This window comes from Talaromyces proteolyticus (genome assembly GCF_021365285.1).
Source record: "Talaromyces proteolyticus strain PMI_201 chromosome Unknown BGW36scaffold_5, whole genome shotgun sequence".
Taxonomy (NCBI): Eukaryota; Fungi; Ascomycota; class Eurotiomycetes; order Eurotiales; family Trichocomaceae; genus Talaromyces; species Talaromyces proteolyticus.
The window spans coordinates 632857-660789 of NW_025764281.1; the positions used below are offsets into that span (position 1 = coordinate 632857).

Sequence of the window (27933 nt, forward strand, 5' to 3'; positions counted from 1 at the left end):
GCTATTTACAATGAGACTCAGGTCGATCATCAAACCTCCGCAGAGATACGCGTCTGAGATCTTGATGACAGCTGCTGTCCGACGGGGCACACACAATTCTAATGCGCGGAAAAATTATGTCGATTTCAATCCAAACCTCCCTCCTGCAGCCTTCCCAACCTTAGACAACCCGCGCCCCGTTGGCCATAACCGTGTCGCAGAGGAATCTCATCATTCGCAAAATACTGAGGAAGGTGATCAAAAGTCGGTTGGCTATCATGACCAAATTCATCCCCAGATTGTTGACAATTTCATTGCCAGTAACGGGCGGCAGAATCCACAGTACGCGGAGAATATGGCGAAGCTGGATACCGACAGTGGCTCAGAGCTGGCCATAAGCGACGACGACGATGCTGAGCTTAATGGAGATGGAGAAGCTTTCTCTCAGGTAAGATGTATTGTCTTGTGAAAGTTGTCATTTTTATATTAGACAAGTGTGAACATTATACTGAGTCACATTTTTATCGCAGGAGTTATCCGACGACCCAACATGGGGCGATCTCGTTCTTGGCCTACAACTCGAGATTGCCGAAAATATGCTTGCCAAACACGATTTGTTGAAAATTCAGATATTGTTAAGTCTTGATGACGGTGAAGTTACGGAGCTGACAGAAAATCTCAAAAAGCAAAATGAGGACACTGAGCATGAGAACAAGATTCTCGAGGAAATGAGAGCAAAACAGCTGGCGGCTTTAATGTACCTAGACAACTCAGACTTGAAGAGTTACTCAGTACCAGCTAGACTCGTCATGTCGAGAAAGTCATGGGCCCGCTGTCATCGCGCTGTTCAAAAGAACTCCAAGATGGAATATCTCTTATGCAAAGTTGGGGATCTTTTACTAGCTAGAAGGTTTCTTTCGAGGCGTGGTTTACCACTGGCATATGCCGGTGACTGGAACAATGACTATGTCGCAACCCCATCATTAAGTTTTGAGGCTGGTGAACAGAATGCATTAAAGTGGAGACCCAATCTTCCGAGGATATCGGTTGCTGCAATCAATGACACTAGGACAGGAAGTCAAATGAACAACTACCGGAACCCTGGTCCCTATTTTCAAAAATCCAGGTCCGATGGTGACCCAGGACCGTCCACATTAGGTGAGTCATCCCGTACAACCTATTGGCGCAGGTTTTCAAGTGTTTCAAAGTCTAAACATGGTGAACGCGTCGGTTACATATCAACGAAACGACGAGGCTTAGTACGACTCAAAATCGGCTCACAACATGCGGCTCGTTTTCTGGCTATCCACCAGTCGGTCCCGAGTGTTCACAGAAACTTCGTGAAAATAGGGCCCCTATCTCTACGAGAACAAGCCATGTGTATGTCTACTAACGCCGATAACATAATAGAGAAAACTCAACCGAAACCAAAGACTGAAAAAGTTCTACCAGTTGCAGGAGTCTTTGGATTACCATTACCTCGCAAATTCTCTCGATGGCCCATCAGTGAGGATGGAGAAGACCTCAAAGGCAAGCGCCCTGCACATACAGGTGGAAATAGCACATCCGAAAATAAGCCCTCTCTCGCAACATCAAATGATGGAACTTTCGATGTGGATAGTCAACCCGAAGAAAAGACTGGTAGGGATCAAGATGTACCTTCAATTTCTGAAGATTCGGCAGAGGTTGAAGTCGAGACCCAAGAAGTGCCAGACAACCCCTCAGTTGAGAACCCGCATGGTGGATGTATGACGGACATGGATGGGGATACCGGGGAAGAGGTTCAAATGGGATTATCTGAAGTGAGCCCACCGGCAACTAATTCCACCGTGTCTCCAGCTGATCCGTCTCCCGAAGCAAAGGAACCCCTGCTGAGTGAGGATAAGCCCGTAATCAGCGAATCAAATCTGCAACGATCTCTTCTTCAGGGTGTTGAGGAATTTATTTCGGAAGCTTATATTGCTAGCGAGCCACTGGAGGCTTCCGAGACAAATTTGTCCACAATGCATAATCATGAGGAACAACGAATCGAAATCAGCGAACAGGATCGAGCTTCCTCGGCGATATTAATGGAAGACAAATCAGCCGGAGCTATCTCCGATATCGCGAATGAAGACCCATTGAACTCGTCAGATGTTGTAATGGCCGATGTAAATTCAGATCTATCTCTTCAAAACTTAAGTCCTGCTACGGAGATCTCGATAGAACCTGTAAAGGAAACGCGTCGGATAGTGACACGGTCTAGGACAAGCGAAGTCTCGATCAAACCTGAAGATGCTGAAGAGTCTTCCAGGCCGACAAAGATTCGCCGCAAGTCAAGCGTACACATGACGCCTACCGAAATCACCCAAGGGACCACCGATCTGCCTCCTCGGCGCAGTCCTCGGCGCAGTCCTCGCAATAAACAGAAACAGTCCGATCCTAGAACAAACAGTCAACGTGTTCTTCGAGGGAGGAGAACAATTATGAGTGATGACAGCAAGAATGATTGAACGTTTTTGATGAATAAAGAAGATGAACGAGCACTGAACGATGTATGAATGCGTGTAATCTATGTTTTCGACGATTTTTCTAGTCCATCTGTACGATACCACATTGTGAATAGTTTGTTTCTACTTATCTTCATTTGAATTTTGTTTGATTTGGCATTTGTTTGGCCCTCCATTTGTTAGAGTACTGGAGCTGAGACACCCGGAAGTGGTTATAATTTACCATGACACAATGAAACGGAATGCATATACCATTCAGTATTGACCGCCGTAAGCGAGAAAATTCCTATAACATCCTTCAAATAGAAAGAAGGAACTAGAACTAAAGAAAAATTGCTCGGAGTTGCTGTAATTCACGTTTGACGATTGCTTGGATGCAAACTCCGCACGTGAACCCGTCAACGTCTGAAATGAGAAATCTGAACATGATGCGTCCATTTCATACTTTGCGTTTTCTCTCGAAACCTCAATCGAAGAAAGTGATGTAATTACACACCCATATGAAGCCTACAAACTTGATTAATCAGGAAATGATGACAGTCACACACACATTTTGGTTCGCTGAGGAAATCTGTCAGGAACATCATACATATCATGACCGATTATCATCTTCCTAGTTAGCCCTGATAAGGAGGTTGATTCCTAGTTTCATGGAAATAGAGCTTTCCATCATGATGACAGCACAGAAAAGGGGTTATATGGAGATCGGACGAATAGGAAAGGCTGATGTCGGCGCTTGCCCTAAAAAGGAGGTCATTATGTGGCACGTGACCGCGCGGCACAAAATCGCGTCTGCCCGCGTTTGAAGGCAACAAAGGCAGCTGAGATCTAGACCCCTTGTCGAAATTCAGCAGGTTGGTATTATCAGTATCGAAAATCGTGTCAGTTGAAATATCGTTCGGAATTTTGTTTAATTTTGATTTATTCTTCTATTGTGTTCTTTTTCTCTCCCTAACCTTTTATCGCGCTGGATTTGACGGTGCCCGTTTTCGACTGTTTTTGAGACGAGTTAATCTACTCTAGCTCAAGCAAAAACTGCCGTTCTCGCGCACATGGGTTCTCGAATCTTCAATTTCATTGCCAACAAATTGGGCAGTCCGACTAAGAAACAACTGTCTGAAGCGGAGATTTCCGAAGCAACGACTCCTGCTACCTTGACAGATTCAGCCCAGCAGGAATCATCATCTCCGCCCTCTTCGCCTTTAGATGCATCTGGATCAGAGCATGATAAGATGGATATCGATGTTAACAAGGATGATATAAAGAATGAGGTGGTCCCAGAGACTGGCACGGAGATGGCGGATGAAATCGCAGAGGAGGATGATATGGAGGGGATGGATATGAAAGCAAGAGCATTAACAAAACTTCTTCAAACGAGTTCGGTAAGCAATTATTATTTTGTTTTCGGTATATGTGAATAGTTGAGTTGCTGATTGGTCTATTACTAGGTTTTCGTCGCCATTATGGCCGATAAGATGAAAGAGCAGCAAAAGCAACAGCAAGAGGCAGCCAGGAAAGCAGCTACTAAGAAACAAACACCATCAGTGAAAGCCGCTTCAGCTCCTTCATACGGACGCCGCACCACCCGTGCCAAAGCCAACGAAGAAACAAATACAGAAGCAGCGACCGCCCACGAAAATGGGAAAGCCGAGCCTAAGAAAGCAGCTGGAAAGAAAGGTACCAAGAAGGGGGCTCCTAGCAAAAGCATTTCAAGTTATTTTAAGAAGGTTGATGTGGAGGTGACAGAGGACAACCCCACAGTTCAAGAAGCGCTGGCGCAGGCGGCAGACGAACTAGAAGCAAAGCCTACCGCAATTGGTGAGCAGGAAGGCTTGGTTGCAACAAAACAGCCTGAATTGGTCACAGGTGGAAAGATGCGGCAGTATCAATTAGAAGGGCTAGAGTGGATGAAGTCACTTTGGATGAATGGGCTTTGTGGCATTCTCGCCGATGAAATGGGTCTTGGCAAGACTATTCAAGCGATTTCATTAATCGCTTTTTTCAAAGAAAATAATATTTCCGGCCCTTTCTTGATTGCAGCGCCTCTGAGTACAGTCAGTAACTGGGTTGATGAATTTCAGAGATGGACACCTGGTATCAAAACGGTCCTATACCATGGTTCGAAGGACGAACGCGCGGCTCTGCGAAAGCAGATGAAGTTGAAAGATCAAAAGAACATGGAATTTCCTGTGGTCTGCACTTCTTATGAGATTTGCATGAATGATCGCGCTTTCCTCTCTCAGTTTCAATGGAGGTACATTGTTGTGGTAAGTCATGTTGAATCACATCTGAATGTCTTGTCTAGTCTAACATCTAATTTAGGACGAAGGCCACCGCCTGAAGAATATGAACTGCAAGCTCATTAAAGAACTGCTTACGTACAACTCAGCTAATCGACTACTCATTACTGGAACGCCACTGCAGAACAATGTTTCTGAATTATGGTCTCTTCTGCATTTCCTTCTTCCTGAGATTTTCAACGACCTAGAAAGTTTCGAGGGTTGGTTTGATTTCTCATCTGTTCTTGATCGAAACGGCCAGACGAATGTCGTTGAGAAACGAAAACGCAATCTTGTAACCACAATGCATTCTATTCTCAAACCCTTCCTTTTGCGCCGCGTCAAAACTGATGTTGAGACTGATCTTCCAAAGAAGCGGGAGTATATCCTTTATGCGCCTCTCACGCCAGAACAGAAAGAGCTATATAGGGAGATCCTCAATGGCACCGGTCGTCAATATTTAGAGAACAAGGCGATAGAACGAATTGAAGCCAAGAGCGGGATGGTGTCTCGTGCTACAAGCCTGAAAAGAAAGGCAGAAGACAGCGGAATCTCAACGCCATACAAGAGCATCAGGTCGACTCGCTCATCTACTCCTGGTAGTTTAAATGGTCGTGGCCGCAAGGGTCGTCAAAGCTATAGAGAAATCGGAGATCGAGAGTTCAACAATAAGCTCCGTGATTTGGAGAATGGTATTCAAGATGAAGATGAGCGAGAACAAAGTCCTGGTGAAACCGAGCAGGAGGAGATTGAACGTGCGAAGACTATTAAGTTAGCGAAAAAGGAAATTGGTAGCAAGAAACTCCAGAACCCAGTCATGCAAGCCCGACTAGCTTGCAATTCACCACATAATTTCTATTGGCCATGGGGTGACGATTCTTCTACGGTGGATGACACTTTGGTCACTGCTTCCGGGAAAATGCTGCTACTTGATAGGCTGGTTCCGTGTCTTATGAAAAAAGGCCACAAGATCTTGATATTCTCTCAATTCAAGACACAGTTAGATCTTGTTCAAGACTGGGCCACTCAACTCCGCGGTTGGAAATGCTGTCGTATCGATGGTGCTGTTAGTCAAGTTGATCGTCGCGACCAGATCAAAGCTTTCAACACAGATAAGAACTACAAGATATTCTTGTTGAGTACTCGTGCTGGCGGGCAGGGTATTAACCTCACGGCAGCCGACACTGTCATTCTCTACGACTCCGACTGGAATCCTCAACAAGATTTGCAAGCCCAAGATCGAGCTCACCGAATCGGCCAAACCAGACCAGTCATTGTTTATCGTCTTGCTACAAAGGGCACCGTCGAACAAACCCTTCTCGAAAAAGCAGACTCGAAGCGTAGACTGGAACGCCTCGTTATTCAGAAAGGTAAATTCAAAAGTCTCCTTGATAACAGCACAAACAGTGCTCAAAATGAGGTCGAGGAGCTCCGTAAAGCACTCGGTGAAGACGAATTTGAGCAATTTCATATTCAAAATGACAACCCGCAGTCAATCCTCTCTCAGGATGATCTCAACATCTTGACTGATCGGAGCGAGGAGGCTTATGTTCGTGCAGAGAAGGGTCTTGAAAAGGGTGGTCATGCTTTCCAGGCCGTTGAAACAAAAGAAGATCAGGGTATCATGGCAGAGCTCAGTGTCCGGTAATATTTTTTGTCGCTGTATTGGAGTTCGGTTTCATGCGCGAGCGTTTGGTTTCTAGATTTACCCTGTATTATCAATACCTTTTGTAACCGGTACCAAGGCGTCGAGTTCAGAAGTACAACTAGGATAGTCTAGACATCAGATAGACTGCATACCATTTTTTGCACCACACACCTTTTGAGCTACACATTAGTCGGCTCTTACATTGATGTAAAATGTCCTATTGTTTAACTCAAATGAAATGTCGGCAATAAGCGGGGGAAGACTTCTATGCACAGTATTTATTTACAATGGGGTAATGGATTCAAAAAGATATATTTTAAAGCCAATTCATCCAAAGATACATCTATGGATATAACACCTCCTAAAGTTTCAGTGACTTTTCAAAATTTTAATCCCCTAGTTTAACTGTGCTGATTATGATCCTAAAGTCGTCTAGATCAGAATAACTATCCATATATATCGAACATACTACCATAAAGACGGGAAATTATTTATCGCCGTATGATAGCAATCGGGACTTATACCAATAAATGGTTCATCCAGCTGCAATGTGTGTTCGAAGTGCGCGAAATCTAGCGATGTCATTGGGGAATCAAGACTCCGATCTAAAACAATTGTTAGAAATCATGTTTTCAAGGAAGTTATGGCATATGCATCAATTTCTTTTTTCTCTTTTTATTTTCCACTTCAGCGGATCAAGGGTCTGTGACTTACTTGTCAAGTTCAGAGGCTCAAGCTGGTTCTTTCTTAGGGTAAGGTCCAGGTTATTGTCAATTGCCGGATGGTTCCCTTTGAGCTTTGCCAGAAGAACTCCTAGTGCATCAGAGGCCCTTTGTGCTTCTTTAGATGATTCACTAAGCTTAACCCAAATCTCATGGGCATTGTCGAGTACGTCTAGAATTTTTTCCTGACTGATGAGCAACGACGTACTGGATTCCTCAAGACCGTGCCGAGCGAAAAAGCATAACACCATGGTTGCCGTCAAAAACTCGTGGTTGACAAAAGATGAGAACTTCCAACACAATTCATGCAAATATCCATTGGGGCCTGTCTCCTCAAAGAACACTCGCTGGATCTCCAAAGCCTTCAAAGCAGCTTCGAGGCAGGACTTGCGCGAGTACGCGTAATTGTTTTCTTCATCCAAGGATGACCTGCATCGTACATGCAAGTACTTTCGATGTAACATTATTTGACCCTTGTGGAACATAAGCCTTATGAACAGTCGATTCAGTATAATCTGCGGCGAGTCTGTAACAGCCGAGCCTATTGAGTTCATCCGAAAAGGAGACGGAAGCCTACTCTCGGCAGAGTAGAGAAACCTGTCCATCTCCATCACCTCCGCATACGAGTATGGTTGTACTGTGGTGGTAAGATCTGCAATATTCCCTAATGCTGTCAATATTCGCTGACGAGCTATAACCAGCGAACTATCGGTAACTTCAGTTTCTGGTCGAGACGGTGGGAGCTCCAGAGTGCTTTCGTTGAAATCAAAATCATGCAGGTTGCGCGGTTCTATAGTATCCCATTGTCCTTCTTTGATTATTCGAGGCATCCCCGCTTGACTTGTTATCAATATATCACCTTGTAACAATGTTGCCCATATCCTCCGCCGCATTTCTCCGGTAAACGGTGAGATCTCTGGGAAATGCGATGGATCTCGGTGATAGCCCATTTGTATGGCTAGATTGATCAGGATTCCTATCAAAACGCATATATCCTTGTTTGCATCATTTTTGATAGAGTATTCAATCACCATGTAGTTATAAAGAGCCTCAAGTGTATAGCGTCCTGGCTTTGTATACTCACCGAGTGTCAAGCATTGAACAATCTTTTCCCGATACATGTTGACAAGAGAGCCATTTGTCTCGACATAGGGGCTCGACGAGATGACGTTTGATGCTAAAACTGATAAACATATCATAGAAAAGAGTAGAGCGAGCCACATAATCGGGGCTTCCGATGGAGCATTCCAGAATTTTTCATACTAAATCAAAGTGAGTGACCAGACACACGACAACCACAAGCAACTTACTTCACGCTGAAATTGTCCGCTGTGCAGACATACTGCGGTTGAAGGTTCAGTATTTAGTTCATACAGTTGAGTGACTTGCCGTTCCCAGGCAACAACTTACATGGTGCTAAGTCAAGGCGATTAAAATACTGCGACACAAACCGATCCACATTTACTTTTGGAGGAAGAGCTTGCAAAATATCTTCTTTAGATATTGATTCGCAGCCGTATAACAACAGTACATGCGGCATGTAAGGAGGAGCCGTGACATGTTCGCCTTCCTGTTGTTCGAGATGTTCTTTCAAGTCGGTAATACTGTCCAGAATAGCAGCCCAGTGAGTCCCGCTCACATAATGCGGCCCAGATGAGCCAAAAATCATGCTGCCACGACTTGGCGAATTCTCGACATCGGATAGCGGCGTAGTATGAGTAGCCTCTTCCGGATTTTCTCCTTCCGTATCGCCAGTACGAATCACTGATATTGGCCGACTACCTTCGTGAGATGGGTTCTGGATTAGTGATACGACCATTTCCTCTAGTTGAACCACGCGGTCTCGTATACTAGCCCTAGTGCGAGGAGCTTCTGTGTGATGTATCTGTATACCTTCGGGTGAAGATCGGCCATTTTGACTCGGATACTTGCACGACAGAGCCAGACCGCGGGCAGTACACGAAGAACAAGGTTTTTGGCGGTTGCATCGAAGCCTTATATTTTAGCGAAGTAAGCATAGCATTCGGTGTACTCACTGCACTCACTTCCGTCTTCGGCACAGGTGGCATGATAATTGAGGCTTGCTGCGACGGTTCGTTCGTTGTGGGGGACTTGTGTTGCTTGATTCTTCAGGGAGCATTGTCGTTAAATATATGGCTTTTTGAAACGAAAACACAACAAAAGAAAATATACTAGTAGGAAAGTGGCATCAAAGTCTACGGAGTGAGATCAATGCTCACATCATCAATGGATGATGTACTGATTGGTAATAATCTCCACCACCGCAGTGAAATGATCGGCAGTTGCTTTCACTGGCCCACTCGCCGCCTTGGTGACTCGGTATGAGCTTTGTATTAAAAGTAACATCATGCTTCGGCATATGGCGCTTTACCAGGTTTTTTCGTTCATAAAATATGATTGGTTGGATTGGATTGATTTTTTATTTACCCTACAGACTGACCTGTGCCCAGTTTCCCTGTGTGCTTCTCTAGAATAGAGATACATCTGTATTCACCCCTCTAGTAACCCGGCCTAGCCCTGAAATGTCCTCTCTAACCAATCAAACACGTCCGCATTCAAGAGCGACGCAGCACCGACTTGACAATGCATTCCAGCTCCTTCGACAGTTGTGAACAGACGAAGATTAGCCTTGTCTCCCAAGCGTTCAGCCATTATCTCTGGTTGTCCCTGGAAAAAGATATCCTCCTGGGCATCTCCCACGTATACAGGGCAGCGCACATTGTCAATCGAATCCTCTAGGGTGAACGCTTTGAGCTTGTCGAATAATTCAACTGGTGTTGCAACATTGAACGCCCACAGACCTATGAAAGCACAGTCATATCAGCCTTCAATTTCTATCTAAGACCTTTCCCTGTTCAACTTACCATGTTGATATATCCAACGTGACGGGGTTGGAGTAGATGGATCAAACATCCATGTCCCAAATTCTTGGATGAATTTTTCTTCCTCTCCTGAACTGTACAGCTTCAGCAGTTCTTCAGGTGCTTTAAATGCGCTCCCAACATCAAAGACACCATCAATGGCCACAGTTGCAGCGAGTCGGTGCTCATAAGCCGCGGCGCGGACGGCCAGCTGTCCAGACATGCTATAGCCAAATAAAACAATCTTCTCCTTGTCCACCTCTTCTAGTGTCAATGCAAAGTCAACAACGGGTGTCACTACACGCTCCCAATCATGAATAAATCCCTTCTTCTGCTCACGCCGGACTGTGCATTGGCCCGGTCCCTCGAATAATATCACATTGTAACCACGTTCCAGGCCAGCGATACCATTGACATGCAACATCTCCTCCATTGCTCCGTCAAACCCATTTCCAATTAAAATCGTCTTTTTCGGGCCAGTCGGGCCCACACCAACTGGTGCCTTGAAATAGATGATTGGAACCGAGAATGAATCCGCCTTGAGGAGATGCCTCGTCCCATTTCCGAAATGCTTCAGCGCAGTGTCGAAGCAAGCTGCCTGCTTGTCCCACAATGTGTTAATACGCGGGTCATCCGGGTTTCCATGAAGGAAAAAATCTGCCGCACGATAATACGTGGAGGCTGCAAATAGACGATCGGCGTAAGAGACTCGTCTGGAGTATTCATGTGAGCCTTGAGGCTCGGCCCCGGCAGAGGCTTCTGCACGTTGGGCTAACTCGACGAATGCCGTGTGCCAGCTGTCAAAGTCGCCTGGTTTTATCTTGGGGACCAGGCTGAGAACTTCACGGAAATCGCTTCCACGATACCTAGCATGCGCTAGGATGCGGTTGAATTCGAAGTCGAACGTACCATCCGGAAAGATTAGTGACATTGTTTCGGTAGAGCCGGTTGTGAAATAGCTTGATATTGGGTGTGATGAATAACTTGAATAACTATAACAGTTCCTGTCGCCCGAGGATGGCTTATATACCTTAAACATTCTCTGGTAATAACCATATTGTCGATAACGGATGTCCGTTGTTCATGCCCTCGAAGCCGATGCTGGTGTACAAGCTGAGAATCTATTGGCTGGCGAGCATGTGGATTTTGAACATCATATCATATCCTCATTGGCTGTTTCTTTGTACCTCCGTGATTCCTCCGCAAGTTCCTCCGTCGACGCTGTCTCCGCTCCGTTCATAAATACATAAGTAAGCAACATTGAAGCATTCAAGGTATGCAAAGCAAGAAGGAATTGCTCCCAGCTACAAATTTATGTAAAACAAAAAATCAATCGTAAATACTATCTACAGGCCTTCAAGTAATTGTTACTATCTTAATGCCGTGAAGTGAAACCTATCGACTAGCCTTTTCATCTTCAATCTGTCGCCTCAGATCGGCTAATATTTCGTTTCGTTTCCCAAGGTGACTTTTGAGGCCATCCACCTGGTCGGCTACGGTCTGAATATCCTCTCTCAATCGCTCCAGATCTTGTCCATCTTTGGTTCGACCGCTTCCCTCCCTTGTCTCCCGTAGTTCCCGTTCCTTATACTCCAGAAGTTGAAGGGCTTCCTTCTTTATAAGTGCCCAATTAGGCTGGCCGTCATTTCGTGGACGATCCCGGAGTCCCTGTCTTTCTTCCGAGGCACGATTGGCGGCTTCGAGCTTGGACTCTAGCTCGGCTAATTCTCTGCGGAGTCGCACCTTCTCCCATTCTTCGTCTTGGATCGTGGTACTGAAATCCGTGCCTTGTGGGCGGTAGCTAGATTTAACCCCTAATCGGCTGAGGTAGGTATCTCCAAATTTGGATTTGCGGCCTGTTGCCGTCTCGGTATCCCCATCCACTCCCCATTTTTGGGCGGGGCGGACATTGTCCAGTTGATAGTCTATCTTATTCGATTCAAAGGAGGCGCGCAGTGATGGTGGGACGGTGCGAGGGATGCGGTAACCTTCGTGGCGAAAGTTCAGGATGTGGAGAAAGGCAAGAGTGGCGTCTTTGTTGATGGTGAGGGAAGCAGACGGATTGACCAGATTCCATGCTGATCTGACGTCTGTGTCCGGGACATCCAACGAGTCGTAAAGGGGTTGTAGTGAATCAACTAAATCACGCATTGATGTCAGCTAAACCTAAACGAAATTAGAAACGCAGCAATCTACTTACATGTTACTTCACCGCGGTGGTTTTTATTTGCGCTGAAAATTTCTTCATACTTCGCTTTATCATTCGGACTCATGTACCAGTCAAACCCATCCTTTAATCCAGGTGTGTCGTCTTCATCCTCTATCCGCTCAAACTGCTCTTGGCCACCAGTCAATGCTGCACTTGCTTGTACTAAGTGAGCCTTTGATTCAGGAATTAGCCAGTCGGGTAGTACTCGTGGGACTTCTCGGTATTCCTGAATTTGAACATATTAGCCATCGAGCTTCGTAGAATCAAGTAACTGTGGTTCAGGGACGTGGTGGGTTAAACACACTCCATTGACAAGATCAAAAATCAGGCGCATCGCAACGCAGAATTCCTCAAAATCTAGTTCTCCATCGCCGTCTACATCTGCCAAATCCCAGACTTTTTCGAGCTGTTCATCGCGCAGTCGGCTGTTGCGGAGAACGCTAGCTGCTTGGGAGTTGTTGAGTCTTGGTTGTCCGTTGGACAGCGACGAGAAGATCTCCCAATATCGCTCGATTTCCCACTGCTCAATCTTCTTCGCCATTTCCCCGAGTGGAAACTGACACCCAATCTAAGGGGATGAGGGACCGGGGAGCCTGTACAAGACGGTTATGCAGTGGTCGATGAGGAGCACGAGGTTGTTGATAGTCGTCCGCCCAATATCCGCGGATCATGCTAAGCTCGTCTCCACATGCTGCGCCGCTGTGGCCGCGATCGGATCAATATTTTTCCGTTTGTCCTTAGCAACAGTCGAGTTTCTCTTATAGACAGGTGAAAGATGAGGTTTTTTTGGGGGGGTCCGACGCTGATATTGAACGTTAATTCATTCGATTGAATCGTTACTACCTATTTTACATGTTGCCCAAGAGCATGAATATTCATATCAACAAACAAAAATCGTAACAAGGAAAGCAAAGGTGTATCAACGATTCAAAGGTATCCCAATAACATCAATCCTGCGCGTCTCAATCGTGGATGCACACCATAAACATAAAGCATTTCCTTTAAGCGAATTGGGAAAAGTCGAGAAGGAGAAGATCCGGACGAGCAAGAATAGGAAAGAGAAGAGAAGAAGGAGAAAATACTATGACACAAGGGAATATCGGCTCAAAAATTATGAGCGCCGACAGTATCCCAGCGTATGACTGTTAATCATATATTATTGCGATAATGCAGGAGAAACCGAATTCCTTGTAGAGACTCAGTAAACGGTACTCCCAAACGGAGCAGTCTCTTTGAGATCTTCCACCAAGTCCTCAACATTGCTTAGGTAGCGTCCAAGCAACTTTTGCTTCTCTTCTGTCGTGCGAGTCTCACGGGCCGCACGAGTTTCACCTGCTGAATTAACACTTCTAGCAAAAGCTCCTGAAAGTTTACTTGGACTTCGATGCAGGCCCCCAACTGCAGTGTTCGGTGCACTAGCAGCCACTGTGGGGATGTTGGGTGTCTCGGGCATGAGATAAAAGTATAAAAACTCGACTAATTTGAGTTTGACTTCTCGAGATGTTGAGCGCATTTTGAAGAGCGATGTCACCGTGAGAAGACCATCCAAAAGCTCAAAGGTCCGGGTGTTGGCGGGCTGGTCAAGCAGAACCGTGACTAGGGTGAGAAGAGTGGTCGACTGGATGGCTGGGCAATTAACCGGGTCTAGCAAGTCGAGAAGGATGTTCATGTAGATTTCGCGGGCGAATAGGGATCGCGACGCTGGATGAAGAAGAAGAACTCCTTGAATGAGATCTAAGGTCGAGATAATGAGAAGGTCGTTTGTGCCATTGCTTCCCCTTCCAAGGAGATGTTCTAGACATGATACGAGGCGCAGTGCGACTACGGCGAGGTATCAGCTCAGTTGGACAGCCTTTCGACGAGGAGTATATACGTACCGTTCCACTGGAAGCCTTCCTGAAGCTTGAAGAACTCTCTGAAAGCCGGGTCTTCTGCTAATTCACCAAATGCTTTTGGCACAGGCTGTGCTTGGCCGAGGGGAATCATGGATCTCCTCTTCTCGGCTGGTGAGTGTTTCGACCGCGAGAGGCATATTTGAGCGAGCAGTCCCTCAACCTGACGAAGGCCCTTGCGAATCTTGTTGGGCTCGTAGGAGGAGAGGTAATCGAAGGAATGCGCCAGCAGAGCCTCCATTGTGATATTAAGGTCGTAGATGTTCGTGGATCGTCGTGAAGGATAAGGAAAGGAGGAAGCACAAAGGAGAGACACCAAAAAGTAGGTCAGCAAGAGATCATCAAGATACCTCTGGTAGGCCCAGACCGCGAGCTGTGCCAGCCAGAGCTGAAACAAGGCAGAGCGACAAGATTAATATCGCGATCTAGAGGAGCGTATTACATCACTGCAGGGGGGCAGCTATAAACAAAGCGCCCGTTGCTGGGTGACCTGTTCTGCCACCGCCCTCAGCCCCCACATAAGCTCCAACCCTAACTACGCAGTCGTCTGCTGCTCTGATTACCTGCCTCGCTTATCTATGTCCATATCCATATTCCATATTTAGTAAACTTTTAGTGTCGTTTCTATTCATGAACCGGGGGAGTGTCCCACAGGAGCTCCAGCATTGACGCGTGGTGTGTTCAATGTTGTATGGGAGACGGTTAGAAATATAAATCGGGCTTGTGATTCCGAGCACTTGGTTTATTTCGACTAGACAACAGTGTGTGCTACGGATAATTAGAGCAAGAGAATAGGCAAGGGAAGTAAAATCAATAGTAATAAACATGGAGATCCAAAATAAGGCTGACTCCTGCGTTGGATTATTGGAGCCTTGTCGAGGTGTCGCTGCCTGACACAGTCACAGGCAGCCAATCGAGTCAGCTCCGGGTCCACCCATCACATGCCTGGGTCACCCAGTCTTCTCCCCGCTTCTCTATAGACAGCTGCCTGCCTGCCCAGCTACAGGTTCCCTCAGCCTTTGTATTACATATTCTCACTTCATCCTCAGCATAAACTATACCCGGAAACAGTCCTTCATCCTTGCTTCCGGACCCTGCCCGTCTTTGCCGCCTTTGCTCCACAACTCCCAAAAGTTTCAGGCGAGCTTCCTACGACGCGCCATGGCTTCTGAACAACCCCAAACACAGTCGCTACACTCTCCCACTGCGATTCCTCCACGCACAAGCTCAAATGGCGTCGTGAACAGCAATCCAAATAGGAATTCTGGCCTTGGAGCTATCTCCGAAGGAGAATGGATGTCGTCCTCAAAGAAGAAACACTTGAGTACAACGAGCAAGCACGGGCGGAATCGGTCGAGCGTCGATTGGACAGTGGCAAAGGATATTCTCTGGTCTCAGGAGAAGGATCGTATTCTTATGGGCCCATTCGACTATTTAACGCAGCAGCCGGGCAAAGATATCCGAAAACAAATGATCACCGCATTTGATGCATGGCTGAAAGTACCAGAGTCGAGTTTGGCTATCATTACAAAAGTGGTGACTATGCTGCATACTGCTTCATTGCTGTAAGCTTTTTCTTTTGATAATCCGGCCGTTCTCAGCTGTCTAACTTGCCGCCTAATCAAGAATCGACGATGTCGAAGACTCATCCACCCTGCGACGAGGCAGCCCTGTAGCGCATAACATTTTCGGCACCGCCCAAACTATTAATTCCGCCAACTATGTTTACTTCCTAGCATTACAAGAGCTCCAGAAACTCAAAAACCCCACAGCCATCGATATTTATACCGAAGAACTCCTCAACCTACATCGGGGCCAGGGGATGGATCTATTCTGGCGAGACACGTTGACATGCCCAACCGAGGAGGAATATCTAGAAATGGTTGATAACAAAACCGGTGGTTTATTCCGATTAGCGGTCAAGCTGATGCAGGCAGAGAGCGACACCAACAAGTAGGCTGTCCAGCCCTCGAGGTGCATGATATTAAAAAAAATTGACTAAAATTCTGCAATTAGGGACTGCGTTCCATTGGTTAATATTTTGGGATTAATCTTCCAAATTTGTGACGACTACCTCAACCTGTCGGATACAACATATAGCAAAAATAAAGGCCTTTGCGAAGACTTGACGGAGGGCAAATTCTCCTTTCCTATCATTCACAGCATCCGATCAGATCCTTCGAACGTCCAGTTAATCAACATATTGAAACAAAAGACCAAGGATGACGAGGTCAAACTATATGCACTGAAATATATGGAGAGCACGAGTAGCTTTGCCTATACTAGAAAGGTCGTTGGTCAGCTTCGAGACAAAGCTTATCCTATGATCGATGCAATGGACGGCGTTCAGGATGATCCGAATGGGAATCGAGAGGGCCAGCTGGTCCGCGATATTTTGGAAAAGATCATCGAACTTACGCTTAAGGATCGTGGCAAAGGGAAATGACAACTTTGCGTCTTATGAGGTTCTATTTATAGTATAAATTTCGGAATTATACCCTTATGGCATTGTATTTTTATTGTTTGTTCAGCATTTTTAATGAAAGCAAATCGCTCGTGTACATCACTGACTAGCCAAAAATGTACCTTCCCCGTCAGAAAGTCTCAACTCCATGACATCTTTCTCCAACCTCTCCAATGGCTTCCAAGCCGAGTCTTTTGAAAATAAACCATTCCGTATCGTGGCATCCCCAGCACCGCACGTAGCAGTTGACTGGCCTCTCAATTTCAACGGTGCAGGAACCAACTCTGCTGCCCACATCACTTCCTCACTACTAGCCACAAAAAGTCCGTCATTCCTCATCTGTTCCCTAACCATCAACGTACTCATTCTCAGCAGTATACCCTGCAACGCATCTAGCTTCTCCCTAATCTCCACAGCTACTCCCTCTTGTTTCTTTTCCCGTGAAAGAATTTTTTGTCCAGCTTCCACTTCAATTGGGCTGCCAATATCAATACCAATATTCCAATCATTCTGTTTCTTGACTTCAATGAGTGATTTGATAGATGCCTGTCTCTGCCGACGGAAGTGATCTCGTGTGCGACAGAGACGTTGGATTTCACGGATTAGAGACGAAATAGCTTTGTTGAGGGATTGGATATCGTCGTTTGGGAGACCAGTGCTCTGCTGCGCTTGGGGTGAGGATTTTTCCATTTGAGAATGAGGTTAGGGTTTGATAGAGGGCTGCGCGGTTAGCGATGTGAACATCGTGACTCTCACGGTTTTGTATTTGAATTATCATATTGAATTTTGCTGTACTATCTGAATACTTGATTAATTTATTGATATTGATGTCTAGTTTTCTTTCTTTTGCCTTATCTTATACTATTTTACATGATTCCAATATTCAATATGTAGCAAATTTTCGGTAGACTATGCGATAGAGAAGGAGTTGTTGGGTATATTGGGTATATGGCGACTTCCTTGTTCATCAAAAAGGAAACAAAAAGTCCTCCTCAGAAAAGACTTCGTCTTGCTCTGTCAAAATATCACATTTTTCAACAGTATATCGTCCTCTTCTAAATTTCGGTCGGGGGTAAGCTATCAATTAGCCCAAAAATGAATAAATCCAAACAAGATCGCAAATGGCGTTTATATCCACTACATGACAATGCAACAATCCCCGAGCTTGCGCAATACTTTGGGAAGTATCTTCTGGACAATCTGCTCGAGTTCGTCCTGCTGGCCGCCTTGCTGGCCTTGGCCGTACTGTTGCTGTGACTGCTGTTGACCAGGGTAAGTCGACGGTTGTTGGTATCCACCGCCACCGTAGTGAGGTTGTTGTTGGTGCTGGCCGCCGTGATGTGCAGGTGGCATGTCCGCAGGACCACCGGTGAGATTCACGTAGATACGCCCTGCATTGTCTTCCACGGAGTATTGGAGACCAAGTTCGCGACAGACTTGTTCAACGCGCGGCTTGATTTTTTGAACGTGGTTCGTGGAGTGATTGCCTTTGCCGACGATACTAGAAACCCCCATTGTAAGCATCTTCCTTAGGAGAAAAAACTATGAATTGGGTATACCCACACATGCAAATGCGTCTGCCCATGTTGGCGCGCATACTTGATGCGCTCTTCTAATATATCCTCCGCCTCCTCCACAAACTGTCCATGAAGATCGATTGTGTCATCCGCGACTCGGCCCGGCGCATTATTTTCACGGAAAATGAATTCTGAGGCTTGTTTGTTATACTCGTTCATCTTGCGGCCATGCGCTTTGCCTTCTTCGGAGAGCTGTTTGGCACGCGCCCCGTCGCCATTCTCGTACGCTTGTTTGGACTAGAGTTGATTCATTCATTCATTAGTCTAATCCATTCGGATATAGGGTCGCAAAGAGCAGTAAGTGGGAATGAAAGAAGGGGGAAGCTACCGTCTCGAAACAGTGATTCCGTTTATCGGCTTCCTGGCGAGCTAGGCCTCTCAGGCGATCGTATTCCTCTTCAGACTGGCTCGATTGCTCGTGATTAAAAGCTGCGCGCGTTCTCATTAGCTTCAGCAACGATCTCGCGGGCGCGCTGGGACAACTCACCGCGAGCGCCGATGTGACCCATCTCGTAAGACATACTGCAGGTCGGAAGATGGAGGGGTAGTGCTCGATGTAAGTTAAGCTTGATTATTCCGGCGAGGATCAATTGGAGAAAGCCAGGTCCAGAGACAGCGCAGCATGGGTTAGGACGAGATGGCCTGCGCATCAGACCCGCTTCGACGAGCCAGCCATGCTCTGTGGCCAGCACAGCCAATCGCGGTGCCGGAAATGACCACCTAGATCGCGCTATGAAGATCGACAGTACTTGGAGCCGAGATCGGAAACTTGTGCGCGTCTTAGCGAGGAGGCTACATCGGACGGAGGCATTTTAGATGCTGCTCTTGTTGCAGTGTGGTCGGGTAGTTAATTGTTGCCGTGGGGCTTTCATCTGGATGGCAAGTAGTAGAACTTTGGATATTTGGAATTTGGAACCTCCAACCCGCATTTGAAACTCAATTAGGAAACTAACACAATATCTACGCCAATGTCTGCCCGCAGCCGTTGGATATCCATAGCATACTAGCTAGTTAGTCGGTGACTAGGTTTGCCCCTACTCTCAGAAATGAGTCTCTTGCTAGGCTTGGATCAGTATCATCGATCCATATCATAAAATTGATTGGAGCACTGAGATCATCCAGCCCCAATGATATAAGGTCAATTTTGAATAGATGCCCTCCAACTCTCGGTAGGCTGACGTATCTAAGAGCCTATAGGCAGCAAGGACGATCTCTGTCAGCTGCACCCGATAGACCGATTCCTCGCTAAATCTACAATACGCGACACCAGGCTAGAGAGGTAGTGCAAAATAATAGATTATGGCGGGATTATGGATCAGCCACCATACTCTATACTCTCAGCTGAGGTCCACAGTTAGACTAGAGTTGGCGCTATGGGATAGAGGTTTTTGTTATCTTTATTGGAGACGAAAGAGATCGCTTCGGCATGTCTGGTTAGTATCGAATTGTCGACTCACGGCGGAGGTACGAGGCACGATGACTGCACCCAAGATCCAATGACATCCTAGGGTCGGAAAACATTGTGTGCATGCACCCGGTCCATAGTGCCGGCTGACCTGCCTCCAACTTTGCGTACGGGTGTACTGCATTGAATATTAGGTGTGGATGGATCGATTCTGGACTTGCCACCAGACCGGAAGCATGAACCGTTTGATGGCTTCTTGACCAGACCCTTTCGTGAAACCCCCACGCCTTTGGCCACCTCGAGATTCCACTATCGGCCGGTAAGGAGGACACTCGATGAAGAGAGAAGGCCTTTTCCTTCTCAAGGCCCTGTCTATAGTGGAGAGAATGGCATGTTTGTACATCCCCGAGCCAATAGGGCATTGCTCTAGTTTCCGTACCAACTATACAGAATGCTGGCTCAGGCCTGGCCGACCGCAAACAGGGTTCTGCGCTGTGGGCATCCGTTCTGCATGACCCCGAGGGCCAGTTGTGACAAGTGGCACCGACACACCCCATCGTCGAGATCGCTCTCACGAGTCAGAACGTAAAACGCCACCCGAGTGGATTGTGCTATATGGGAAACAGAAGCGAGATTGCGCCAAAATCAAACGCCACTGTCAAGGTGTCAGTAACTTGGTAAACTGAATGTCAAGCGTGAATTTTATGATTCAGTTCTAGCGACAGTAGATCGTAACACCGCTGCCTTAGACTTTCGCCCGTAAAGCCCAGTCCATCCGCAGCAAAAACCGACTGAATGCATATTCACCATATGCATAGTCTAGACCAGAGAGTGCCAGGCCCCAGGCCCCGCAGAGAGATATTTAGCTGTTACGCTGGCGGAGTCGACGGGTGTAAGCAGCAACCCAGGAATGAAGCGAAAGTTGTTAGACTGTGCATGTTGATTGCGTCATGCGAATCCCTCGGTGGGATTAACCCACATTGCAGGTGCCATGACTTCTCTGTGCTCGCAAATGAGTGTGATTTCGCCGCAATGTAGACCAGACATACACTCGCAGAGAAGACAGACCTCGACGGATGGCAAACTCGGCGATCATATCAATGGCAGAAAACGCCGTGATCTCCGAGCGAACGGAGCAGGAAGCCCACTGCAGAGGCAACGTCTATAATTCTGCTGCCTGAGTGCGGTCTAGAAAGAGGGTTTAATATAGTCTTGACCAGCAGGAACAAGACGTGGTGTAGTGTCACTTGTGTGGCGCAGACGGGCACCGCCACAATTCCTATTGAGGCGACCGCGACAGTGGGTAAAACGGAAGGAACGGGGCGTATGCGCAGGGCAAGAGCGAAGAAAGCAAGAAAGCACAGGGAAGGAAGGAACTGACCGCCACGAGCGCGCGCCCCTCCTGGTTTGCACCAGTCACGAGCGCGCCTGCTCCTCCCAGTTCTATGCGACACCGATTTTTGAGCCCCGCAAACATCCTGCATCCATCCTCCCCCCTCCCACTGCTATTATTATCATTTATTATTACTTTTGACATTATGGAGAATCGCCAACAGCCTACACCACCTCTCTTACGCGAGCTCGGGCTCCCCTCCTATTTTTACGACCACAGTATTGCATCAGGGCGCAGCTGAAGCTGGCAGCCCTGGCAGACGCCGGACTTTCTGATTGGCGTCGTTTTTCCCCGGTTTCCGCCCTTCTTTAAACACTAACAGGCTAAACCTTCGATCTGGCCATTCAGCATTGGGCGATCCCCAATAGTGGAGAGATCGTGACTTCGTGCGTGAGTGGTGCAGAATTTGGAATATGGTCTGGCTGAGCTGAAAACGAGCGTCCAAGGCCCTGGCATTGGTGCCTCTCCATCTCATGTCGCCTTGCCGCTTCTAGCCATGGGTACGATACTTTCTTGCAGCGTCAGTCGCTTGCTGGTGCCGCACGTATGCACGCATCCCAATGCCAGTACCAGTCTCAGATAACCCTTCCCCCACCGTGGCCAGTCCTGCCCCATCCATACTCGGAAACCATCTATGGACAGAATCGTGAGTCTTCCCTGGTGAACGACCGAAGTGACTCCCTCGCCTGCGCTAACGTTCCTTCTCATCTTCTCAAAAGTATGGACTTTCCTGTTTAGGTTTCGGAGGATGTCTTTTCATCCTAAGCTCCCCCTGTAGCTACCGCCACCTGCTCACAAAATGCGCACTTTCTTGTCTCCTACCAGCCTTCCCAGGCCTCTGGTTCAACTTATATTTTAGTTCAACTTTAAGATGAGATCTACCGGCATGCAAACCCAACATGTGGACACGGACCCAGAATCCTTCTTCCAATGCGGCTGTGGCGTTCAATATCGTAGCTGAACACCCAGAGGCCACTGGCCTTTTTTATCAGGTGATCGTGTCTTGAAAAAAAGCTTTTAAACTACCGCAGTCTCCCACATGTTGGTGGCCTCCGACAGTGGTGGCTGCATATATTGCGTCCAAGATCGAGTTACTACAGGGTTACAAAGTTGCTTGGGGGCATATATCAACATTGGGAATTACGCTCCGTATCCGTCTAAATCATATCATCGATCACTGTGATTCAACTCGTTCCTTCAATACTCCTCCGGAGCTGTGCTCGCCAACCTCTTATTTTGGGCCGCCTATACTCGGAAATTTTCATGTCGAATGGATCTTTTTCCTTTTGTAGGGATTTTTGGTTCTTGAGAGATTTTGGGTTCAGTAAATGTGTCTCGAGCAAACGGAACAGTCACTTGACCATGCCTATGACGTATCGTTCTCTGGCTTGCTGAAGAAAGCAAATATTGTGTGGGTGGCTCATATGAAACGAGCTCTTAACTTCTTTATCTAAGGGTGTGTGAATTATGCCAATTTCCAGCCCAGAGCCCCAACACCCATTAAGCTTGACAAATCTGTCTTTTTTCTTTCAATGTTAACCTAGCTTGTTCTTTTCTCTTTCTCGTCTAATTTCTTTTGCCAGACTTCTTTTGGCTTCGGGATAAACTCCTTTATTTCGTTCGTTATTGCGTAAAGCAAAATATCAAACCATGAGTGATTCATCGATATCTCCACAACATTCCGGGGTCGAAGATGCGGCCAAAGATGTTGAAGCAACAGAGGCAGAAGATGTTCCAACTCCAAATTCCGCAGTGGGACCACCGACATCAGCTTGTGACATACTACGTCCGTTATCTCAAGTGGCATCGCAGGGTTTATTTCCACTACCGACTAGTGGGTCACTTGCATCATTAGCGAGACAGCAACCCCGGCAAATTGCATCAACTGGCACTTCGACAGTGCATGAGGAGCCTCTCCAATCGGATTCGGGAACTAACGCCACGGCAGACTCATTTGATTCAGAAAGCATACGAAAGTTTACAGCGGCTGCATGGCGACAGCAATCTTTGCCAGGGCAAATCATGCCGATAGTTCAAGTTTCATCGTCGAGAATATCACCGAGTAATTCTGAGGAGGCTCCTACGTCACATTTCTCGCCATCCCCTTATGCCTCGATATTTCCGGAGGGCACGGAATCTTCTCCGCTCTTCATTCATCAGTGTGAAGAGTATGAGCCTACGAATGAAGATTCAATTCGAAAGTATAGTGAATCCTTACAACTCTTTCGTCGAAACAACGAAGGAGATGACGCAAAGATTTGGAAACGACGAGTTCTCGAATATCGCTGATTAACAATATCAATCAGTAATAACTTGTCTACACTAATGATTTACGACATGATGCATAGTGAATTTTTTCCTTTTCCGTTTTATTTTTATTTATGTCTAGAGATGTTGGGTGGCAATTAGTCGTGCATTTTCAGCATTTCATTTCCTTTTTCTTTATTTTTCGACATTTTTTTTGAGCTATACATATATGGTGTGTACTAATGCACTTAATGATATGACTTAAACTCGAATCACACCTGTCAAATTTACGGAGTATTAATATAAGAAATTAGAATTGTTGATCAGACCCTTCTTGTATAACCCACTTGATCTCCGTCTATCTCCGCGAGGTCCCCCACCGTTAACTCTGATTCCGCACAATCAGGCTAGATATATATGTAGATGTAATGTCGATCCAGGAGACGAAAAGAAACAAAATATGACTATAGCAGGAGCTCGGACAATCCACGAGTTTAATTAATTAAATAATTAAATGCAGGATAAACCTGTTAACGGAAATTAGCTTCCCATCTCTTTCTTTCCTTCTTCCCCCCCCCCTCTTTGCTTCTTCCTCTTCATTCTCTTCCTCGCCACTGGTGCGGTTAATTTACCTTAGTTCACCATATAGCCAAATAGATGCAGTAGCTCTACCACTACACATGTGTTAGCAAATCGCCAAAGTTATACATCTCATTCATTCTGTTTCCCCTCAGCCAGGGTTCATGGTTTATGCAGGTGCGCTTTAGAAGACCAATGAAAAGCATCACCATACAAGAACGAACCCACATTTCGCCTATTGCTTATACTTATTGGTGGTAACATCAAATTAAGGCAATCCGAGTAGAAAATAAGAAAGAAAATTATATTTTTTCTAAAAGGTTACTCCGTGGACTGCGCTCCATTCTCCTGGAAAAAAGATGCTTATTTAATTGGCTGGACTGTGTGTGGGTCGGTGCTATGCCGATTAAGCTGGTCCGCGGGAGATGACATCTCAGCAATTAACATTAACTATTATGTGACTGACAAATAGTCGCCGTGAAGCAGCTTCAATTTATTTCTCCTTTTCTTTTTCTCTGCTTTCTTTTTCTTCTTCGACATTTTAAATTTAAGTTCGTGTGACGGTCTAAGAACAAATAAGCTCCGGCGAACAAGAAAGGAGTAATGGCGGTAGCATCAACAACAGCAGCGACAGACAGCACCTCCACCATTGACATCGTCAACCTCAACAACCTCCTCTCCCGCCTGGAACAAAACATCTTCTCATCCTCCTCTGACCTGCGAATCCTTCGACAGTCGCATCTGCATCGTGCTCGCGTGGGCGCTGTAAGCTTCTCCCCCTTGTACCCTCAACAGTAGACTAGTATGCGCATAATAGTGATATGAGTAACCTGCTAACTAACCAACCCCCTCGGTTCTTGACAGAATGTCGACTACGCTCACACGCTCTTTACAAGACTTGAGCGCGGACTACCATCTATCAAATCTGCCGAAACGCGACATGCGCGGACAGCAGATTTAGCGAAGAAAAGGGCGCGCTTGGCGAGGTTGCGGGAGAGGTTTGATGGGCTTAAAGACGATGACACCTCTTTCTATACGGGGGGAGACGAGGATGGGGATGGGTTGGAAGAAGAAGAGGGGGAAGGGGAGGATTTACTCGCTGGCATCGTCGAGCCGGTGGAATCGGTGGTGAAGAAGCAAGAAGAGGATGAGCAGAGGAGAGACAAGGCAGCAGAAAGTTTGGATAAGGGGGCTGGAAAGGCAGAAGCAGCGGTGCTGAGACAGCGGCGTCAGGATTCTACCGCGGTTTCGGCACCGGTGGCCACGGCTGCAACGACAGGTTTCAAACCCACGCCAATATCAAGTACCACGAAACCAGACATGGCTACGGCTACGGCTGAATCGAATCTCTCGAGCCATCGCGCCGAACAAGAGTCTCTAACTGACAGTCTGGTCAATCTGGCGTCTCAATTGAAAGCTTCGTCACAGGCGTTCCAGACCTCGCTCGAGAATGAGAAGTCGGTGCTGGATAGAGCCGTGGAAGGACTGGATCGCAATGTCTCTGGATTAGAGGCTGCAGGGAAGCGGATGGGGGTGCTGAGACGGATGAGCGAGGGACGAGGATGGTTGGGGCGGATGCTCATGTATGCGTGGATCTTTGGGCTGTGGCTGGTGGCTATTGCGATTGTCTACTTGGGGCCGAAGTTGAGGTTTTGAAAATACATGTTCTACTATACGGAATCTGTTACCAATGTATATTGTTATACGGATTGATGAGTGAATGAATGTCAAGAGTAATATGCTGTCATTTCTTATTGATGCGTGTCATGTCACTGCTTGAGCTGAAATATATTCAGCAAGTTGTGAAAAAGACGGGCGATTACATGACGGGTATAGGGTTCACCCCCCGTACTTGATCTGATAAAGAAACATCGCTCATATAGCGAAGGCAAGGAACAAGGAAAACCATAATCACAACAAACAGAAGGAAAGCGAAGCTGGAGACACCAGAAGAGAGACATCCATCGAAATCACGGAATGAAGAAAATTCATGTTGCTATGTAAAAAAATACAGAAGAAGTCGACAAAAAAAATGTAACGGGAAACTTGAGTGTCTCAACGCCAGATTTTGATGACGCAAAACAAAATGTCAAACAGAAGGAAACAACCGATGTGGTATTGAAAATCCAAAAGAAAATGAATATGAAAATTCACGGCAATGATTAAAAAAAATCTCATGCTGACAGTAATCTAAAGCATTCGGCATCAACGCAAGCCACCTATTCATTAAATCAGACCACACAAACGGAGATTTTCTTGGATGATGATATCTGTTACAGGTCAGAACTGCTTTATTGAGGTTTAGGATAAGTATTCAACATACCATTGACCGCAGCCATGACGAATCGGATCTGGGTTGTGTCCGTGGCACATGTGAAGTGTGTGTAAATCTGCTTCTGCTCGGCTTGGTTGAGTGACACGAAGCGGTTGAGAATGTAGTCGCAGGCAGCAGCATAATCGGCGCCTCCCTCGTAATCCGGGAAGTAGTTCTTCATGGGGCTGACAGGAAGCTTCTCCTTGAATCGATCGATCTTGTTAAGGAATAGAATAATAGAGGTCTTGATGAACCAGCGAGAGTTGCAAATGGAGTCAAACAGGGTCAAGGCTTCCTGCATACGGTTGACAGTCTCATCTTCGAAAAGAAGTTGGTCGTATTCGGAAATGGCGACCAAGAAGAGAATTGTGGTCACGTTCTCGAAGCAGTGAATCCACTTCTTACGCTCGGAACGCTGTCCACCCACGTCGAACATACGGTATGTCAAGTCACCAATGATGAATGTAGTCTCGGTGATACCGGTGGTCTTGACACGAGAACGGAGCACATCTTGGTCACTCGGTAGATAGTCGGGTTGTGCGATACGCTCGACGGAGTCAAAGTAGCTGCTCATGTTAGATGTTATAAACTACCAGCCAATATGAAAGAACTTACTATTTAGCAGAGTCATTGAGCTGGTACTCACGCGAGCGGCGGAAACACTCTTGGACACCTGTATCACGCCACAAGGCCTGGATAGCACCGCCGACCTCTGGGGGAAGACTATCACCTTCAATCTGAGCGGGCTGCATGAAGATGGTCTGCACATGATACTCGGCGCGCGGGTCTGCGAGGGGCAATTCCAAGGATTCCATGGCTTCGAGGATGACACGCATCGACTGGACGGTGTTGCTGTAGATGATTTCCTTGAAGGATTCGCGCTCATCGCGGGAGTAGCCACCTTCGTGGATGAGCTTCATCTGCTTGAGAATTGTGGATTTACCAGACTCTCCAGCACCTGTTAAAGCATTAGAATCGATTATTGTAAGGGCGACTGTGTACAGCGGAGTGGTTACGCACCGAGAAGCAACATTTTGATCTCATTGCGCTGCATCATCTTGTCGCGCTTGAGCTGGTTCTCAATCTCTTCATTGCGGGCCTTCCCCTCCTTATCCTCAGTACTCATTCCACAACCCATCTTGGCGGTATTTCGTTTAATTCGTTAATGTACAAGTCAATTCCGCGAGACCGCTGTACGTAAATGAAACTCTTAACAGTTCTAGCAGAAACTGCAATTTGAATTAGCAATTGTATCGGGTTGATCGTTCCAACAAATCAAAAGTGAATGAGAATTTGGGATTCGCAGCGTGTCACGAGTCGAGATCGATGCTTTGTTGACAACTAGTGCGGTGGGGAGCGCAGGACGAGATATGAGGCTTGAAGGGTTTTCCTGGTGGTCGGCTGCGCCGTGCGGAACAACAAAACACATGCAAGTCGAGGGAATGGAAAAAGAAAAAGAGGTAATGGTCAAGCGACAATATGAATATCTCCACTTACAATCCTGTTTCCTGCTGGAGCGCGATACAGATGTATGTGCCGGAGGAGTGGTGGTGGTGGATGATTATTAATAATAATAAAAGATCCCCCTGACAGAACAATTACCCCAGGCGACTGGAACGACCCAAGGGCAGCACAAACGAACAGTAAGTCGAGGGAAATCGAAGAAGCACGGCGCGGCAGAAGTGAAAACGTCCCCCAGAGATGAACGATCGAATTGAGTGGGAGAGTAAAGAGTCGACAGGCGGTGGTGATCGTGGACTAGACGTGGAGGTGTGCAGGAGAGAGGAGAGATGGCAGGAGGAGGAGGGCTGCTTGGCTGAGGGCGAGGGAGGTGCCGGCGCAGCTCATTGGCCG

General features: G+C 46.7%; 12 protein-coding genes across 12 annotated transcripts; 5 read left to right on the forward strand and 7 right to left on the reverse strand.

Annotated features, from left to right (window-relative positions):
- Positions 1 to 10: 10 nt before the first annotated feature.
- On the forward strand, positions 11 to 2471 carry BGW36DRAFT_358011 (uncharacterized protein; the record flags this gene model as incomplete). Its single annotated transcript, XM_046213923.1, has 2 exons — positions 11 to 427; positions 510 to 2471. 2 exons carry the CDS (start codon positions 11 to 13, stop codon positions 2469 to 2471), a joined length of 2379 nt encoding a protein of 792 aa, XP_046072939.1.
- Positions 2472 to 3174: 703 nt separating this feature from the next.
- On the forward strand, positions 3175 to 6588 carry BGW36DRAFT_339597 (putative SNF2 family helicase/ATPase PasG). Its single transcript, XM_046213041.1, has 3 exons — positions 3175 to 3850; positions 3917 to 4735; positions 4791 to 6588. Exons 1-3 carry the CDS (start codon positions 3521 to 3523, stop codon positions 6393 to 6395), a joined length of 2754 nt encoding a protein of 917 aa, XP_046072940.1. The 5' UTR covers positions 3175 to 3520; the 3' UTR covers positions 6396 to 6588.
- Positions 6589 to 6617: 29 nt separating this feature from the next.
- Positions 6618 to 9449, reverse strand: BGW36DRAFT_376178 (uncharacterized protein). Its single transcript, XM_046215856.1, has 5 exons — positions 9163 to 9449; positions 8528 to 9111; positions 8428 to 8459; positions 7110 to 8379; positions 6618 to 7000 (listed from the first exon to the last, which is right to left on the reverse strand). Exons 1-5 carry the CDS (start codon positions 9255 to 9257, stop codon positions 6864 to 6866), a joined length of 2118 nt encoding a protein of 705 aa, XP_046072941.1. The 5' UTR covers positions 9258 to 9449; the 3' UTR covers positions 6618 to 6863.
- A 200-nt stretch (positions 9450 to 9649) lies between these two features.
- On the reverse strand, positions 9650 to 10930 carry BGW36DRAFT_294356 (2,6-dihydropseudooxynicotine hydrolase; the record flags this gene model as incomplete). The annotated part of the gene is made up of 2 exons (XM_046211089.1): positions 9650 to 9939; positions 10003 to 10930. 2 exons carry the CDS (start codon positions 10928 to 10930, stop codon positions 9650 to 9652), a joined length of 1218 nt encoding a protein of 405 aa, XP_046072942.1.
- Positions 10931 to 11394: 464 nt separating this feature from the next.
- BGW36DRAFT_426186 (cytoskeletal adaptor protein saga) lies at positions 11395 to 12749 on the reverse strand (the record flags this gene model as incomplete). Its single annotated transcript, XM_046220229.1, has 3 exons — positions 11395 to 12137; positions 12200 to 12434; positions 12513 to 12749. The coding sequence occupies 3 exons, from the start codon at positions 12747 to 12749 to the stop codon at positions 11395 to 11397; spliced, it is 1215 nt and encodes a 404-aa protein (XP_046072943.1).
- Positions 12750 to 13406: 657 nt separating this feature from the next.
- On the reverse strand, positions 13407 to 14341 carry BGW36DRAFT_396256 (cell division control protein 14; the record flags this gene model as incomplete). Its single annotated transcript, XM_046218137.1, has 2 exons — positions 13407 to 14029; positions 14086 to 14341. 2 exons carry the CDS (start codon positions 14339 to 14341, stop codon positions 13407 to 13409), a joined length of 879 nt encoding a protein of 292 aa, XP_046072944.1.
- Positions 14342 to 15089: 748 nt separating this feature from the next.
- On the forward strand, positions 15090 to 16704 carry BGW36DRAFT_376183 (geranylgeranyl diphosphate synthase). The gene is made up of 3 exons (XM_046215857.1): positions 15090 to 15665; positions 15727 to 16053; positions 16117 to 16704. Exons 1-3 carry the CDS (start codon positions 15262 to 15264, stop codon positions 16544 to 16546), a joined length of 1161 nt encoding a protein of 386 aa, XP_046072945.1. The 5' UTR covers positions 15090 to 15261; the 3' UTR covers positions 16547 to 16704.
- On the reverse strand, positions 16664 to 17254 carry BGW36DRAFT_426189 (uncharacterized protein; the record flags this gene model as incomplete). Its single annotated transcript, XM_046220230.1, has 1 exon — positions 16664 to 17254. One exon carries the CDS (start codon positions 17252 to 17254, stop codon positions 16664 to 16666), a length of 591 nt encoding a protein of 196 aa, XP_046072946.1.
- A 447-nt stretch (positions 17255 to 17701) lies between these two features.
- On the reverse strand, positions 17702 to 18662 carry BGW36DRAFT_396258 (Smr domain protein; the record flags this gene model as incomplete). The annotated part of the gene is made up of 4 exons (XM_046218138.1): positions 17702 to 18065; positions 18128 to 18378; positions 18470 to 18570; positions 18629 to 18662. The coding sequence occupies 4 exons, from the start codon at positions 18660 to 18662 to the stop codon at positions 17702 to 17704; spliced, it is 750 nt and encodes a 249-aa protein (XP_046072947.1).
- A 3456-nt stretch (positions 18663 to 22118) lies between these two features.
- BGW36DRAFT_146688 (uncharacterized protein) lies at positions 22119 to 23515 on the forward strand. The gene has a single exon (XM_046209476.1). It carries the CDS (start codon positions 22590 to 22592, stop codon positions 23226 to 23228), a length of 639 nt encoding a protein of 212 aa, XP_046072948.1. The 5' UTR covers positions 22119 to 22589; the 3' UTR covers positions 23229 to 23515.
- A 595-nt stretch (positions 23516 to 24110) lies between these two features.
- On the forward strand, positions 24111 to 25488 carry BGW36DRAFT_406450 (uncharacterized protein). The gene is made up of 2 exons (XM_046219000.1): positions 24111 to 24530; positions 24630 to 25488. The coding sequence occupies exons 1-2, from the start codon at positions 24369 to 24371 to the stop codon at positions 25419 to 25421; spliced, it is 954 nt and encodes a 317-aa protein (XP_046072949.1). The 5' UTR covers positions 24111 to 24368; the 3' UTR covers positions 25422 to 25488.
- Positions 25489 to 25858: 370 nt separating this feature from the next.
- On the reverse strand, positions 25859 to 27340 carry BGW36DRAFT_146771 (G-protein complex alpha subunit GpaA/FadA). Its single transcript, XM_046209477.1, has 4 exons — positions 27100 to 27340; positions 26695 to 27037; positions 26089 to 26645; positions 25859 to 26035 (listed from the first exon to the last, which is right to left on the reverse strand). Exons 1-4 carry the CDS (start codon positions 27215 to 27217, stop codon positions 25992 to 25994), a joined length of 1062 nt encoding a protein of 353 aa, XP_046072950.1. The 5' UTR covers positions 27218 to 27340; the 3' UTR covers positions 25859 to 25991.
- Between the last annotated feature and the right edge of the window lie 593 nt (positions 27341 to 27933).